This window comes from Mchenga conophoros, linkage group LG7, assembly GCF_057382185.1.
Source record: "Mchenga conophoros isolate Kocher_MC1m ecotype Shallow Benthic linkage group LG7, M_conophoros_male_GT1.1, whole genome shotgun sequence".
In the NCBI taxonomy this organism is placed as follows: Eukaryota; Metazoa; Chordata; class Actinopteri; order Cichliformes; family Cichlidae; genus Mchenga; species Mchenga conophoros.
Window position 1 is genome coordinate 2,807,090 of NC_140532.1, and position 12,513 is coordinate 2,819,602.

The window sequence follows — 12,513 nt, forward strand, 5'->3', positions numbered from 1 at the left end:
TGGCAATTAAGGGGATTCACAGGAAAGAACATAGCCACTGAGAAGTGAAAGATTAATTTTAAAATTACTTTTATCCATCACAGTCAAAGGAGCTTGCAAAGAAAAGCGTCTGGACTTCTTTAAGTTGCTTGAAGACGTTTCACCTCTCATCCGAGAAGCTTCTTCAGTTCTAAGGTCAAATGGTGGAGAGTCCCAGATATAAACCTAGTGGGAGTTTCCCCCCACAGAGGGACAAAAGGACCCCTGATGATCCTCTAATCGCCTGAGCCAAGGTGTGAAACTGGGTGTGGGTCCCAATCAGCCAGAGTTTCGGGTGTGTTCATTGTGAAACCTGGCCCCACCTTATCATGCGAATTCCTGAGGTCAGATGGCCCAGGATGTGAGTGGGCGTTAAGGCGTCTGGGAAGGATCTCAAAACTGGATTATAGATGGCAGAGAGTTGGTGTCGTAAACCCCGCCTCTGTTCAAAGATGGTCGCTCACAGTGGACATAGATGGCTTCTTTCACTCCTCTTTCAAACCATCTGTCCTCTCTGTCCAAAATGTGAACATTGGCATCCTCGAAAGAGTGACCTTTGACCTTAAGATGCAGATGGACTGCTGAGTCTTGTCCTGTGGAGGTGGCTCTTCTGTGTTGTGCCATGCGCTTGTGAAGTGGCTGTTTGGTCTCTCCAATGTAGAGGTCTGAGCATTCCTCGCTGCACTGTACAGCGTACACCACATTGTTAAGTTTGTGTTTTGGCGTTTTGTCTTTCGGGTGAACCAGTTTCTGTCTGAGCGTGTTGCTGGGTCAAAAGAGTGTCCTTTATCCTTAAGATGCATTTATCCTTAAGATGCATCTTAAGGTCAAAGGTCACTCTTTCGAGGATGCCAATGTTCACATTTTGGACAGAGAGGACAGATGGTTTGAAAGAGGAGTGAAAGAAGCCATCTATGTCCACTGTGAGCGACCATCTTTGAACAGAGGCGGGGTTTACGACACCAACTCTCTGCCATCTATAATCCAGTTTTGAGATCCCTTCCCAGATGCCTTAACGCCCACTCACATCCTGGACCATCTGACCTCAGGAATTCGCATGATAAGGTGGGGCCAGCTTTCACAATGAACACACCCGAAACTCTGGCTGATTGTGACCCACGCCCAGTTTCACACCTTGGCTCAGGCGATTAGAGGATCATCAGGGGGTCCTTTTGTCCCTCTGTGGGGGGAAACTCCCACTGGGTTTATATCTGGGACTCTCCACCATTTGACCTTAGAACTGAAGAAGCTTCTCGGATGAGAGGTGAAACGTCTTCAAGCAACTTAAAGAAGTCCAGACGCTTTTCTTTGCAAGCTCCTTAGACTAAGATGACCTGGATGACTGAGAACCTTCACAGACTTTATCCATCACACATTCCTAAGCAAATTCAATCTACAAAAATGTATTTATTTGTATTTATTTATTTTACTAATTTTTAAACATTTAAAATAGAATTAACCAGTACTCTCAATATTTGGGTTAAATTAAATGAATAAAGAGAAGGTTCATATATGTTTGAGGGGTTTGCCACATATTAATGTATAATTTCACATGAACTGTGCTGTTTTGAGGTATTTGTGTTTGTGTGGCTAATGGTTCGCCCCCATCATGTAATATTTTTATTGACATTGTGTGTGTGTGTGTGTGTGTGTGTGTGTGTGTGTGTGTGTGTGTGTGTGTGTGTGTGTGTGTGTGTGTGTGTCTAACACCTGGCTGTGACTATATGTGGCCCTGTCAAGAAAGTGCAGCGACAGCCTTCAGCTGTCTGCTTTCACCGACTTCTGTGGATACATACCATTATTGCTTTTTCCAACAGTATTTTAATGCAAATTCATGTCTTCCTGCAGTAACTGTATCCTTCATTCAAGCTGAAAACATGTTTAAAAAAAAAATAAAAAATTTCAAATCATATCCACAAAGGTTCAGGAAACACAAATGATATACTCTAGCTATTTGCTTCTGGGTTTAACACAAAGTAATACATCCTTGTGTTAGTAAAGGATGGGCTAAGAAAGCAAAGAAAATTGATTGGACAGAATAGAAAAATAGACTCACAGTTGAGATATAATGATGCTGCAACCATGTGACAAAACCAAGTGTCAAGAGGTTAAACGGCATCCAAACTGGAAGATTTAAATGTGAAGTAGCTTGATCCTTACTTACTTAAACCTTAATTAGGTGCAGCCTCATTAAGGTTTAAGTAAGCTTAATCTTCAGTGAGTGTAACTTTTTTCTTGTAGTTTATTCAGATACAGTTCATAGTAATATATGGTAGGCTTAGTGCACCATGGATGCTTTTATTTTCAATGCAAAGCACCAAGAATTTCATTATTAACATGCTACATGGCAAGTGTCACAAGGCTTTGCATATAGCATTTTAAAATATTACATATTCATCTGTTACTCATCACTTTCTAATCATCTCGATTGTTGATGCTTCATGCCATCCTTTCCAGTGTTGTCAGATCAAATAATGTCAAAGAACCCCAATGTTCTAACTCCAGGATGGGAACATTTTTCAAAAACACTTATCAAAGACTTTTAAGTAACAAAAAAAAGATACAAAGCTACCTTAATGCAAGAAAGGGCAGGGGGCAATACCAAGTTCAAAGTTTGTACAAAGTTGCAAACACTTAAACTTGTGACTATTTTAGCTACAGCAAAAACCATAGTTACATGTTACCAGCAGGCAGAGGTGGGTAGTAACTAATTACCTTTCCTCAGTTACATTTACTTGAGTAACCTTTTGTAAAACAATTACTTTTAGGAGTAGTTTTACTTTTTACTTTTACTTGAGTAATATTATTATAAATCGCTACTCTTACTTGAGAAAAATTGCTGGCTACTCTAGTCAGTGTGAGTAACTTCACTGAATGAATGATAAACAAGTTTAAACCAAAAATGAATGAGACACAGACACAAACCTACAGTTTGTGTCAAAGCGACACTTGTTGTTTGTACATAAAGTTTGTTGATTTAATTCTATTCTATCTGCTGAGCCTGTTGTGCCATTTGGAGATCAAATCAATTAACACCATATATTGTCACTGGGAGTACTTTACCCAATTTTAATATATGTGTGTGTGTGTGTGTGTGTTTTATATTGAACAAAAATTGATTTGGAAAAGTGTTTCTTCTGCTTAGATGTATTATTTTGTAATCATGTTATTTATATGTAGCGAAGTTGGGCTAAACTTTATATTTTTGTCTGTCTGATTGTCTCATTTTTGAACATTAAATCAGATGTTATGATCAGTTACTCAGTACTCAAGTAGCCCTTTTTTACTAAATACTTCTTTACTCTTACTTGAGCCATTTTCTACTTTTACTTGAGCAAAACTATGTTGAGGTAGTGCTACTAAAGAATACAATTTTTGGCTCCTCTACCTCTGCCAGCAGGTAAGGTAGGCTGCCCTGTAAAGAGAGTTCACAGGTGTAGCGTCACCAAACTTCGTCACCCAATCAGAAGTCAGCTGGGTGTGACGCGAAATAACCAGGCGAGATTCAGCGCTGTTTGTTGAGACCGCGTAAAATGTTTGTAGCCTACTGCACACGGAAAGCAACCCGTTATTTCCTAAAACTACAAGTGCTGAGGAAGTTTATTGATAGTACGAACTTCTACTGGCTTGTTATTAGTTTCTGAAGGGAAAATTCGCTGTAAGCTAACAAATGTATTCTTAAGTTCACCGGCGTTGCTGAAGCTTGCTAGCTAACTGATTAACTTCAAGGCCACGTTTTTACAGAACGACTAAATGTTGTAAAGCATGTTTTTTCCTGGTCTATTTGTTGCAAGTATGCTATTTAATGTTCTCTGTACTCTGCCAAAGAACGTGTGAAAGATGGGGCGGGAGAAGGACGCTAAAGAAGACGAGAAGGCCAAGCACAAAGCGACGAAACTGAAAAGACTGAGTGACAGTGAACGCGCAGGAGCTGGGGGAGATAACATCAAGAAGAGGTGAGTGTTGCGCGTGTCTGCTGGAAAGCTATATATACACACATGTATATGACAGGCACAGTTTAGCGAACACTTTATCATTATTCCATCATGAGAGACTGAGGGGCCATTATCAAATCAGCTCCCCGAGCCACCGTGTCCTGATTGCAGCTCCCTGATGATATATGCATGTGACCTGACTGAAGCACGTCCAACATCTGTTCAGCGTCGACACAGGGACCAGATCAAAGCTGTTTTTCGCAGGGAGCTTTGCCTTTCATGTTGTAGAATGTGGAGACAAATTAATTTGGATTAAAAAATGTTAATGAATAAGTTGAGCCATATGGCAGTATGGGTGCCGCTAAATGGGGGGAAACAGTGTTACTGGAAGACTGCTGTACTGGCTGAGCTGTCACGCAGGCTGATGCCATTGAGTGCATGCATTAATTTCACTGTGTACAGTGGGTACTCCATCTTCATATGAATAAATTAATTTACTTTGATATCTGATGCGTTTATTAGCATGCATATGTGAGCAGACAAATGAATGTGGAGTGATCTGTCATTGGCTTGTGTAATTGATGAGAGCAGAGAGATGAATAGACACCTGAAAGCGGCACTGGCAGCAGAGCAGACGGCTTTCTGTGACAGCTAGCCTCATGTTATTTCATGGCACACTGACTGAATTACTGATAAAGGATCAACTTATCCTTCTCAGGTACAAGACTCGGGGAACTAATTTTCCTGAGCAAGTGGCTCCTGCTTTAACTGGCGAACTGCCTCATTCAGATGCTGAGGATTTGTAATTTAAAAAAGAGAGGAGTAATTACAGCTCAGTTTCATTTGGCATCCTGCTCTGAAGGTTGGAAAGGTCACAACTCAAAAAAAAAGCAGGCTCAGGGCTGTGGGAGGCTCCTCTGGGACACTGCTTGTCTGATTGGTGGCATTTTGTAGTGTTGTCTGTCTAGAATAATCGTATCTCGGCGTGGACACGAGTCTAACATCATCCTAATATGCCCTCAAGCCTTCACTTGATAACAGCATAGCTCTAACTGTCTGTTAATGCAGTGCTTCTCTGACTTGTCTTGTTTCAAAGACGGCATCATTAACAGCATTTTTCTTTTCCTTTCGTCTGTCATGGCATCCCGATGAACAGCCCAAATCCAACTAAAGCCACGGAGAACATGGATAAAAGAAAATCTCATAAAAAGGTAATTTTTAAAAAGCGGCCTATCAGCCACTGAAATGTGACCCAGTGGGGAGGGATCATTCGTGTCCGCCTATAACTCATGCATATTCCACATGAACATGAACAAATCCCACAACATTGTCTAACTCAGTGGTTCCCAAACTTTTTTTGCTGAGCCCCCCTTTGTTTTACAAGAAAAATATTGAATCAAGAATGTGGGATACTGTCCGTGATTTGAACAGCCCAGCGCTGCTCCCGACGAAGGGAAAAGCAATTCTGCAGGGGAGACCTACCTCGGCACTTGTGCAGGTGAAGCCAAAGGGAAGATTTGCTTCACCATATTTTCTAGACTTTGGCTTAGAATGAAGTTGGTTTGGAAACATATTCAGCGATGCTTCATCTCCTGCTTTGCGTTTGTGTGGGCGCCCCGTGCTAGCAGTGTCCAAGCGTTTAGTTTTTTTTCTCCTTGGCATACGGGGGTGGGCCCCACACTTTGGGAAGGTCTGGTCTAACTGTTTGCATATTAATAATAGTACTTTGTATTACAGTGTGTAACATAACCCGATGCTATCCGGTCGTTAAGTGATGACACAACGAATCCTATTTCCGGGCCTAAAGTAGTCTGCGTTTAATATGGCTTTTGTGTTGTTAACATGTTTAATGTTTTGTATTTTCTTCTATTTAATCTCAAAAAGCTCCTAAAACAGTCAGTGATCACTGTTGACCTCCCTCGGCTTTTATTACCGCTAATCATTTATTTAAGCTCAGTTTTTAAAACCTTAGGATGTAACTACAGCCCAGCCCATGCAGCAGTATATGAATGACTAACCTCGTATTGTGGATGGATTATCTCAGTTGTTCTCCTGGCTGAAGTTTGGTCCTTTTACAGCATCCTGCCATGCGATTGCATTTGTTCCTGACCACCGAGAACACTCACGGTAACTTTTATCGAGTGGAAAAAAGTTAGCTTGTTTATATTATGCTAACATAGCTGTGTCGCTAGCGGTCACGTAGCACATCATTATATACCAGCTAGCCCAACTTCAGTAACCCTACAAACGTCACTGCTGTTTAGTTTTCTGTCTTCATTTATGTTGGAAGTGATAACAGAGCTGTACATTTTAATTTGTTTCCAAAACCCCGCAGTCAGGACATGCTATATTGTATTTAGATAGAAGCTAGCGAGCTAACTCCCTGCTAACTTCTAACTCCGTTAAATGTCATAAATTCCGTTTTCATGGATGCCTGGATGTTAAACTCAATTGTTACACCTGGTAGAGCAGAACGCTGATCATTTTATTAAAGATGAAAGACTTTAGACAGTTTTTCAACTCTCAGTAATGCCACAGTGATCGTTTGATATATGGACCTGCAGCGGAGTTTAGACCCAGACACGGCTAGTGACGTCAGACTGAACGACCGGATAGATTTAAGGACTGTAGATATTGTTTCATTGTAAGGAATCTTGATTATTCTCGGAAAAAGTTGCTATTTAAGAAAAGCCCAAGCTTGTAACCTTGAGGTGCAGCACTGTTACAGAGATGTGAAAGAAATGAGTCGCACTTTTTTTTTTTTTTTTTTTAACACTTCTGGTGCTTTGCTTAAGATCGAGGTCCAGCTGTCTGTCCTTGAGCTTTAATCTATGTTATTCCCTTAGGTCAAGACACCAAAGATGGAGAATGTTGAATCATCCAGCAGCATCAGGTAGGGTAAAAGTCCTGCTACCAGCACTGGATTACTGTTGAAATGCTGAGATAATAATCTCACTAAGCTTTGGTGTAACTGTGCCAGAGTTTTCCTTTTTTCTTCTTCTCCCTCCTGAGGTGATGAAAAATTAATTCTTGTGTTTTGATGTTCAGGGTCCCTGGACAGAAGCATTCCCATTTTCTACAGTGTGTTATGTTGTCTTTCAGAAAATTAATTTTACTGTGCACTGACGACAAATATCTTTGGCTTGTCTGCAGTGAAATAAATGAGACTGCATAGTTTGAGTAGTTGGATGCTCAGCGGGGTGTTGCCAGGATGGCAGGCTGTGGCCGAAGGCCCGCTGCGTCAAATCTGTTTCACAGCAGTGTTTCCATAGAGTTGTTAATGGATTATTTCCCAGATGTGGATTTAGCCCAACCCAATGTTCTGAGTGACATTTCAAAGGAGATGTCATATGGAAAAACGTTTTGTGAAATTCTGGCTTTTAATGTTTCCCTTTAGGGTTTTTTTTTCTCCCCCCACAAAGGCTCAGGTGGTAACTGTGCTAGTTGAGTGGGTTTCGTGCAGAGAGCAAAGTTAAGGCCTTGCAGGAGAGTTAGTGAAGAAACATAAGGCTATTAGAACCACAGACCGTAAATGTCAGTGCACACAGACCCAACCTCCTTTTTATAGCTTTTTATGGATTTTGCTCAGTAGTGCAGTATACCACAAAAATATAACCGTTTCTACTAGCGCGACGTTTTTTTCCTTTCATTGAGCAGTTGAACTGAACATCTTGACCTCGGTACTCTTACGTTTGCAAAGTTTGACTGAAAAGAGAACAGAACGACAGATAAAGCGTTTTCCTTTCATCGTCTTTTTCCAAAGTGAGCATATTACACGTTACATTAAAAATCCCTCACTTCCTCCATAAAGCCTTACACAGAGTGAACCTTCACTAACTAATCTATTCAGCTCGGCTGCATTTGGCTCAAATCCTTCTCTTCCTTCTCATGACTTCATGTTAAGCGTCTGATTTGTCAAAGTAGCTACAATAACACAACTTATCATAGTAAGACTCACTAATACTAATGATGATAATTACTGGTTGTGTTCTGTTTCAGTGTTTCTGAAACTCACAAGTGTGATAGGTTGTCAGGCACAGAGTCCACTTTTCTGTCACATGTTGTGAGCTGTGTGGATTCTCTCCAAGTACTCGGCATTCCCACAGTCCAAAGACGTTAGCTTGGGTTAATTGATTCTATATTTGTTTTATTCTGTGGGGTATACTGGTACTTTATTCTAATTGTATTGTAAAACAGATATCTTTGTTTTTCTGCCTGAGTTCATACAGTATTGGGTGCAGTGACCGGATGGAGTCATAGACCTGAGAACCCCAGGAATAGCTCATTACCTTCAATCTGAAAGCATCAGGGTCCTGCTGTAGCAGAAAGAACATTATCCTGATAAATGCACAGTGAATAGTTGCTACTATAGTGCCTTGTAATTTGGATCAGTAAGCCAATTTGGCAATTATGTGCTACGCTGCTTTACATTTTCCACATTTTGTTCATTTCCAGAATGTTGTGGGAGGAAAAGGAGAAAACTAATTTTTATTAGCAGCAGTGACTGTAATTTGTTGATTTCTTAATTTGGGCCATTTCTCTACCCATCAAATCTTCACTCTGCAGGGAAATCCAGGCTTGCACTTGTGTAATTACTCCTTTTTTTTCTCTCCTTTTTAAAATCTCTAAACGCTGTCATTATGTCATTATCATTACTGTCGATAATTTTACTCAATTACCACAATTATGCTTGATTTCTTATGGTCAGTGAGTCATCACGGTGTGCTTAAAGATTTTCTTTCTACGCCAAACAGGAGGGCAGCAGTGAAAAATAAGGCATCAAGCTTTTATTCTGCATGTTAACTTTATTAAGTTGATACAAAACCATCTACTCAAGTGAGATTAAAAATGAATAAAATATAGAACACTTGATAAGAATTCAGAAATGTGTTAGTCTAAGTCTTAAAAAACTAAAATAAGGTCCGACTTGGGTCCAAAAAAATTAAAATTAAAAATTGTGAATTAAATTTTGAAGGCTTGCTGTTAAGACTAGAGCTGCACTTTGGAATGAGTATTTTAATAATTATGCTAATATGTCAGCAGAAATGTGTAACTCTGATGCTACAGAGTGGATACATTTGTAGCTAAAACTGTTCATTTTGTCGTTCAGTGAATCTGTGAAACAGGAACTACAGGATGATGCTTTTACAGCAAAGAAGAAAGGAGTGAAAAGGAAAAGAATTAAAGATGACCCCAAAGAAGGCACCAGTGATTCTGCCAATTCACCCACGTAAGTCTGACCAGGTCTAGAAAAAATCCTTGTGTGTCCTTCTTCATGTAGGATCACTTTTACTGAAAGCTGCTGCAGAAAAATGTACCTTTCATGAGTAATTCACTTAGTTTTGTATGCAAGCCATTAGTTTCTTTCATTCCCATGTTGCATGCAGCCTGAAGAAGAAGAAAAAGCAACGTCATCTCGAAGAAGAAGGTGATGGAGTGGCTCAGACAAAGACGTCAAAGAAGAGAACACAAAAGGTAAACTTCTGTCTCCATCGGGGTAATCTTGCACCTACAACAAGTTCAGCACGAGAAACATGGTTCATGGTGAGTTTTTTTCTCTCTTCTGCACAGATGGTAAAGAAGGAGGAAGAAGAGCAGGCTGTGTCAAAAAAAAGTAAGAAGACAAAGGAGGAGATTGAAGAAGCAAGACAGCTGAAGATCAAAAAGAAGGAGGAGGAGGAGCAGAATCGCTGGAGATGGTTGTGGAGTGCTCTTTTCATCTGGACACTCTTCCCACCCACACATACAAACACAAAGTGCAATTTTAACTTTCACTGATGCGTCTGTACTTTTTTATCATCTTGGTTTTTGTCAGGTGGGAGGAAGAGAAGTATGAAGATGGGGTGAAATGGAAGTTCTTGGAACACAAAGGACCCTACTTTCCCCCTGAGTACCAGCCTTTACCTGACAATGTTCACTTCTACTATAATGGTCAGTTGAGTGTGTGATTGAAACAAGGGTGACGGGTACAGGAGCTCTACTTTTGTGTCTTACAGATACTGTTGAGACAGTGTTAAATGATTTTACAAGTTAGATGCACTTCAGTGTAGGCTTCTCTGCTTCTATACAGCGCAGTCAGACATTACCGACATCATTTACTGATACGTCTGCCTCACTCTAAAAGCCAGAATCAGCTCATGTACGAAAAGCCTTGTGTAGGTCTCATTTATGGAGAGCGTTACAGTTGTCCTAGAAAAATTATGAATAAATAATTATACAAGAATTTCATTTTATGCCAATAATTTACGTCATGATTGTCTGTATTCCTAATCTAGGATTACCAGTTATGTATCAAATCAATAAAATGTAAGAGTGAGTTCAATCTTAGACAGAAAAAAGGTTCAGTGTCGATTCAAGAGGCTGTGATGGATAGTCTGTTAGTTTCTTCAGAAGCTTTTAAAAAGGTTTATTAAACTTTCTTTAAGAAAGATTTTAGACTGATTATCAAACCTTCATGAGTGTCCTTCCAGAGCCAAGGCCAAAGCTCCATCCTCTTTAGTTTAAGTGCTGCTCTGGTCACGGCTTAGTTTTGTAGAAGAGCAGTCCTTTCCAAGAAACCTCATCAGTTGCTGTTGGAAAAAAAAATAATGAAATGTTACATTGCAGTTCTGAAAGGTATTCATGCAGTCCTGTGAAATTTTCTTTATGCAATACAGATATTTAAACCCCTCACATTCACACACCCAGACTTCAGGCCTGCATCAAGATCATGTGTAGAAATGAACACGGCTCTCACACTGATACAAAAAAGGAATCCCTCCCTGCTCATGAATAACCTCCACTGCCTGTGATATCCATGTATGGCTTCCAGATATTCACAAAGTGCCGTTGTTTGCCCATGGCAATGTATGAATCTGTGATTTCCTTCTTCCAGAGTCCCATGGAGGCTGCATCCATACTTGTCCAGCATAGTGCAGTGGCTCCTCAGGCTCGAAGCAGTCCATAGTCCAGTGATTTAGTCTGCTTTATCAGTACACAGTTTAGCCTTTAAGGGGATTTTAACCTTAAACACTTCAGACAAACACTTGGTGACATCTTTCCAGAATTCCTGAATTTTAGGACATTCCCATAGACAATGGAGAAGAGTTCCTTTTTCTGTATTTCGTACAAATGTCCAGAATGTCATTGGACATATGATGGAGCCTGACGGGTGTTATATAGGTTCTTATGAGCCATTTATATTGCAAAAGTTTAAAGTGTGTGTTTGTTTGTTCAGGTTACTTTATAAAGTCACTTCAGCTCATTGGGCATAAAGGTGCAGCCACACAGTTTCGCTCGGGATGAGGTCTGAGCTTGGACTGTAATTTTAAGACAATCTTGTGAACGCTAGCGTACACACATCCTGACTTTGTTTGCTCACACAGAAGACATAGCCGCACGCTATTGGGCCTTTAGGATTCAAGACGTGTTTGAAGCTGGATACTGATTGATGGCTGTAATTGTTTTTGCTTTGTTTAGCAGTCCAGCTGCAAACGGGGTCCTACGGGGACTTGGTTTGTTCTGTTAATTCCTGCACGTGCATGTTTTTAAAGGTTGGTCCTAGCAGTGGACTTGAATGTAGATCACTGTCCTTGCCTCTAATCCTACCTCCCTCTATCCACGGGCTAGTCTGACAGCCTGGAGGAGCTAAGGTGGGGGTGGTACTGGGTGGTGGATCTTCAGAGGACCCCGAGCTCCCAAAGGCTTGTGTTCTTGACTAGTACGGCTCGATAAACGTATAGTTCTGACAATAAGGCTTGGTTGGTTTAATGCTGTTAAAAATGATCTCAGTGTAAGTGATGCTGCTTGTGTGCAGGTAAAAAGGTAAAGCTGAGCCTGGCGGCAGAAGAGGTGGCGGTGTTCTTTGCCCAGATGCTGGATCATGAGTACACCACCAAGAAGGTGTTCCGCGAGAATTTCTTTAAAGATTGGAGAAAGGTAAAGCCAAATGCATCATGGAAGTTGGAGTAAGTTACCTTTAGGTGTGATTATGAGTTTAAAATGTGCTGCAGTAGACTGGTGGCTCCAAAGCCAGCTGGGGTTGGTGTCACCACATCTGCAAACTTTGTCTTCATGTAACAGTTTTGCAAAAGTTGCGTATGTTCAAGCCTTTTGTTAGTGTGAGTGCATCATAAATAGATTGTATGTGTGTAAATACAGGACGAGTGTGACTGGTACATGCTCGCTGGTGTCTGTCAGGGTGTCCTCTGCATGGAAAAAACACCGTGCCAAGCCCCTAGGCATATCATGCAGAATTAATTTTGCGCTGCTTAGTGCTCAATGCACTTGAAAATACGATTTATGTGAAGGCATTGATATGCTAATCCAGACAACTAGCTCTCCTGCATATGAACAAATCCAATTAAACTGTTTTATTATAGCCGGAAAAAACTCTCCTCGGTCCACTGCCCTCAGTGCCCGCCCACTGTCGGGTGTCATTCATGCTTAGACACGCAGGCTGACTGCCTGTCCACGCTGTCAGTGTTCCTGGAGGTGTGTGTGTGGTTATGTGTAGGTCTCTATTTGCATCTCATCTTCTATGACGGTAGATAACAAAACTGGGCTGTATCAGTTTGATGGA

General features: G+C 40.8%; 1 protein-coding gene across 6 annotated transcripts in view; it reads left to right on the forward strand.

Moving 5' to 3' along the window:
- Window positions 1-3,412: 3,412 nt before the first annotated feature.
- Window positions 3,413-12,513, forward strand: part of LOC146569319 (DNA topoisomerase I, mitochondrial) — a 28,022-nt gene continuing 18,921 nt past the window's right edge. For 3 of the 6 annotated variants that reach the window (XM_085281500.1, XM_085281505.1, XM_085281504.1), the window contains exons 1-9: window positions 3,501-3,627; window positions 3,847-3,974; window positions 5,110-5,164; window positions 6,800-6,846; window positions 9,064-9,183; window positions 9,341-9,428; window positions 9,525-9,652; window positions 9,769-9,884; window positions 11,749-11,870. In XM_085281500.1, the coding sequence (XP_085137626.1) occupies window positions 3,859-3,974; window positions 5,110-5,164; window positions 6,800-6,846; window positions 9,064-9,183; window positions 9,341-9,428; window positions 9,525-9,652; window positions 9,769-9,884; window positions 11,749-11,870 (792 nt within the window). In that variant the 5' untranslated portion in view covers window positions 3,501-3,627; window positions 3,847-3,858. Of the gene's footprint in view, window positions 3,677-3,846; window positions 3,975-5,109; window positions 5,165-6,799; window positions 6,847-9,063; window positions 9,184-9,340; window positions 9,429-9,524; window positions 9,653-9,768; window positions 9,885-11,748; window positions 11,871-12,513 lie in introns of all 6 variants that reach the window. The other 3 variants (XM_085281502.1, XM_085281503.1, XM_085281501.1) reach the window with 3 other exon arrangements.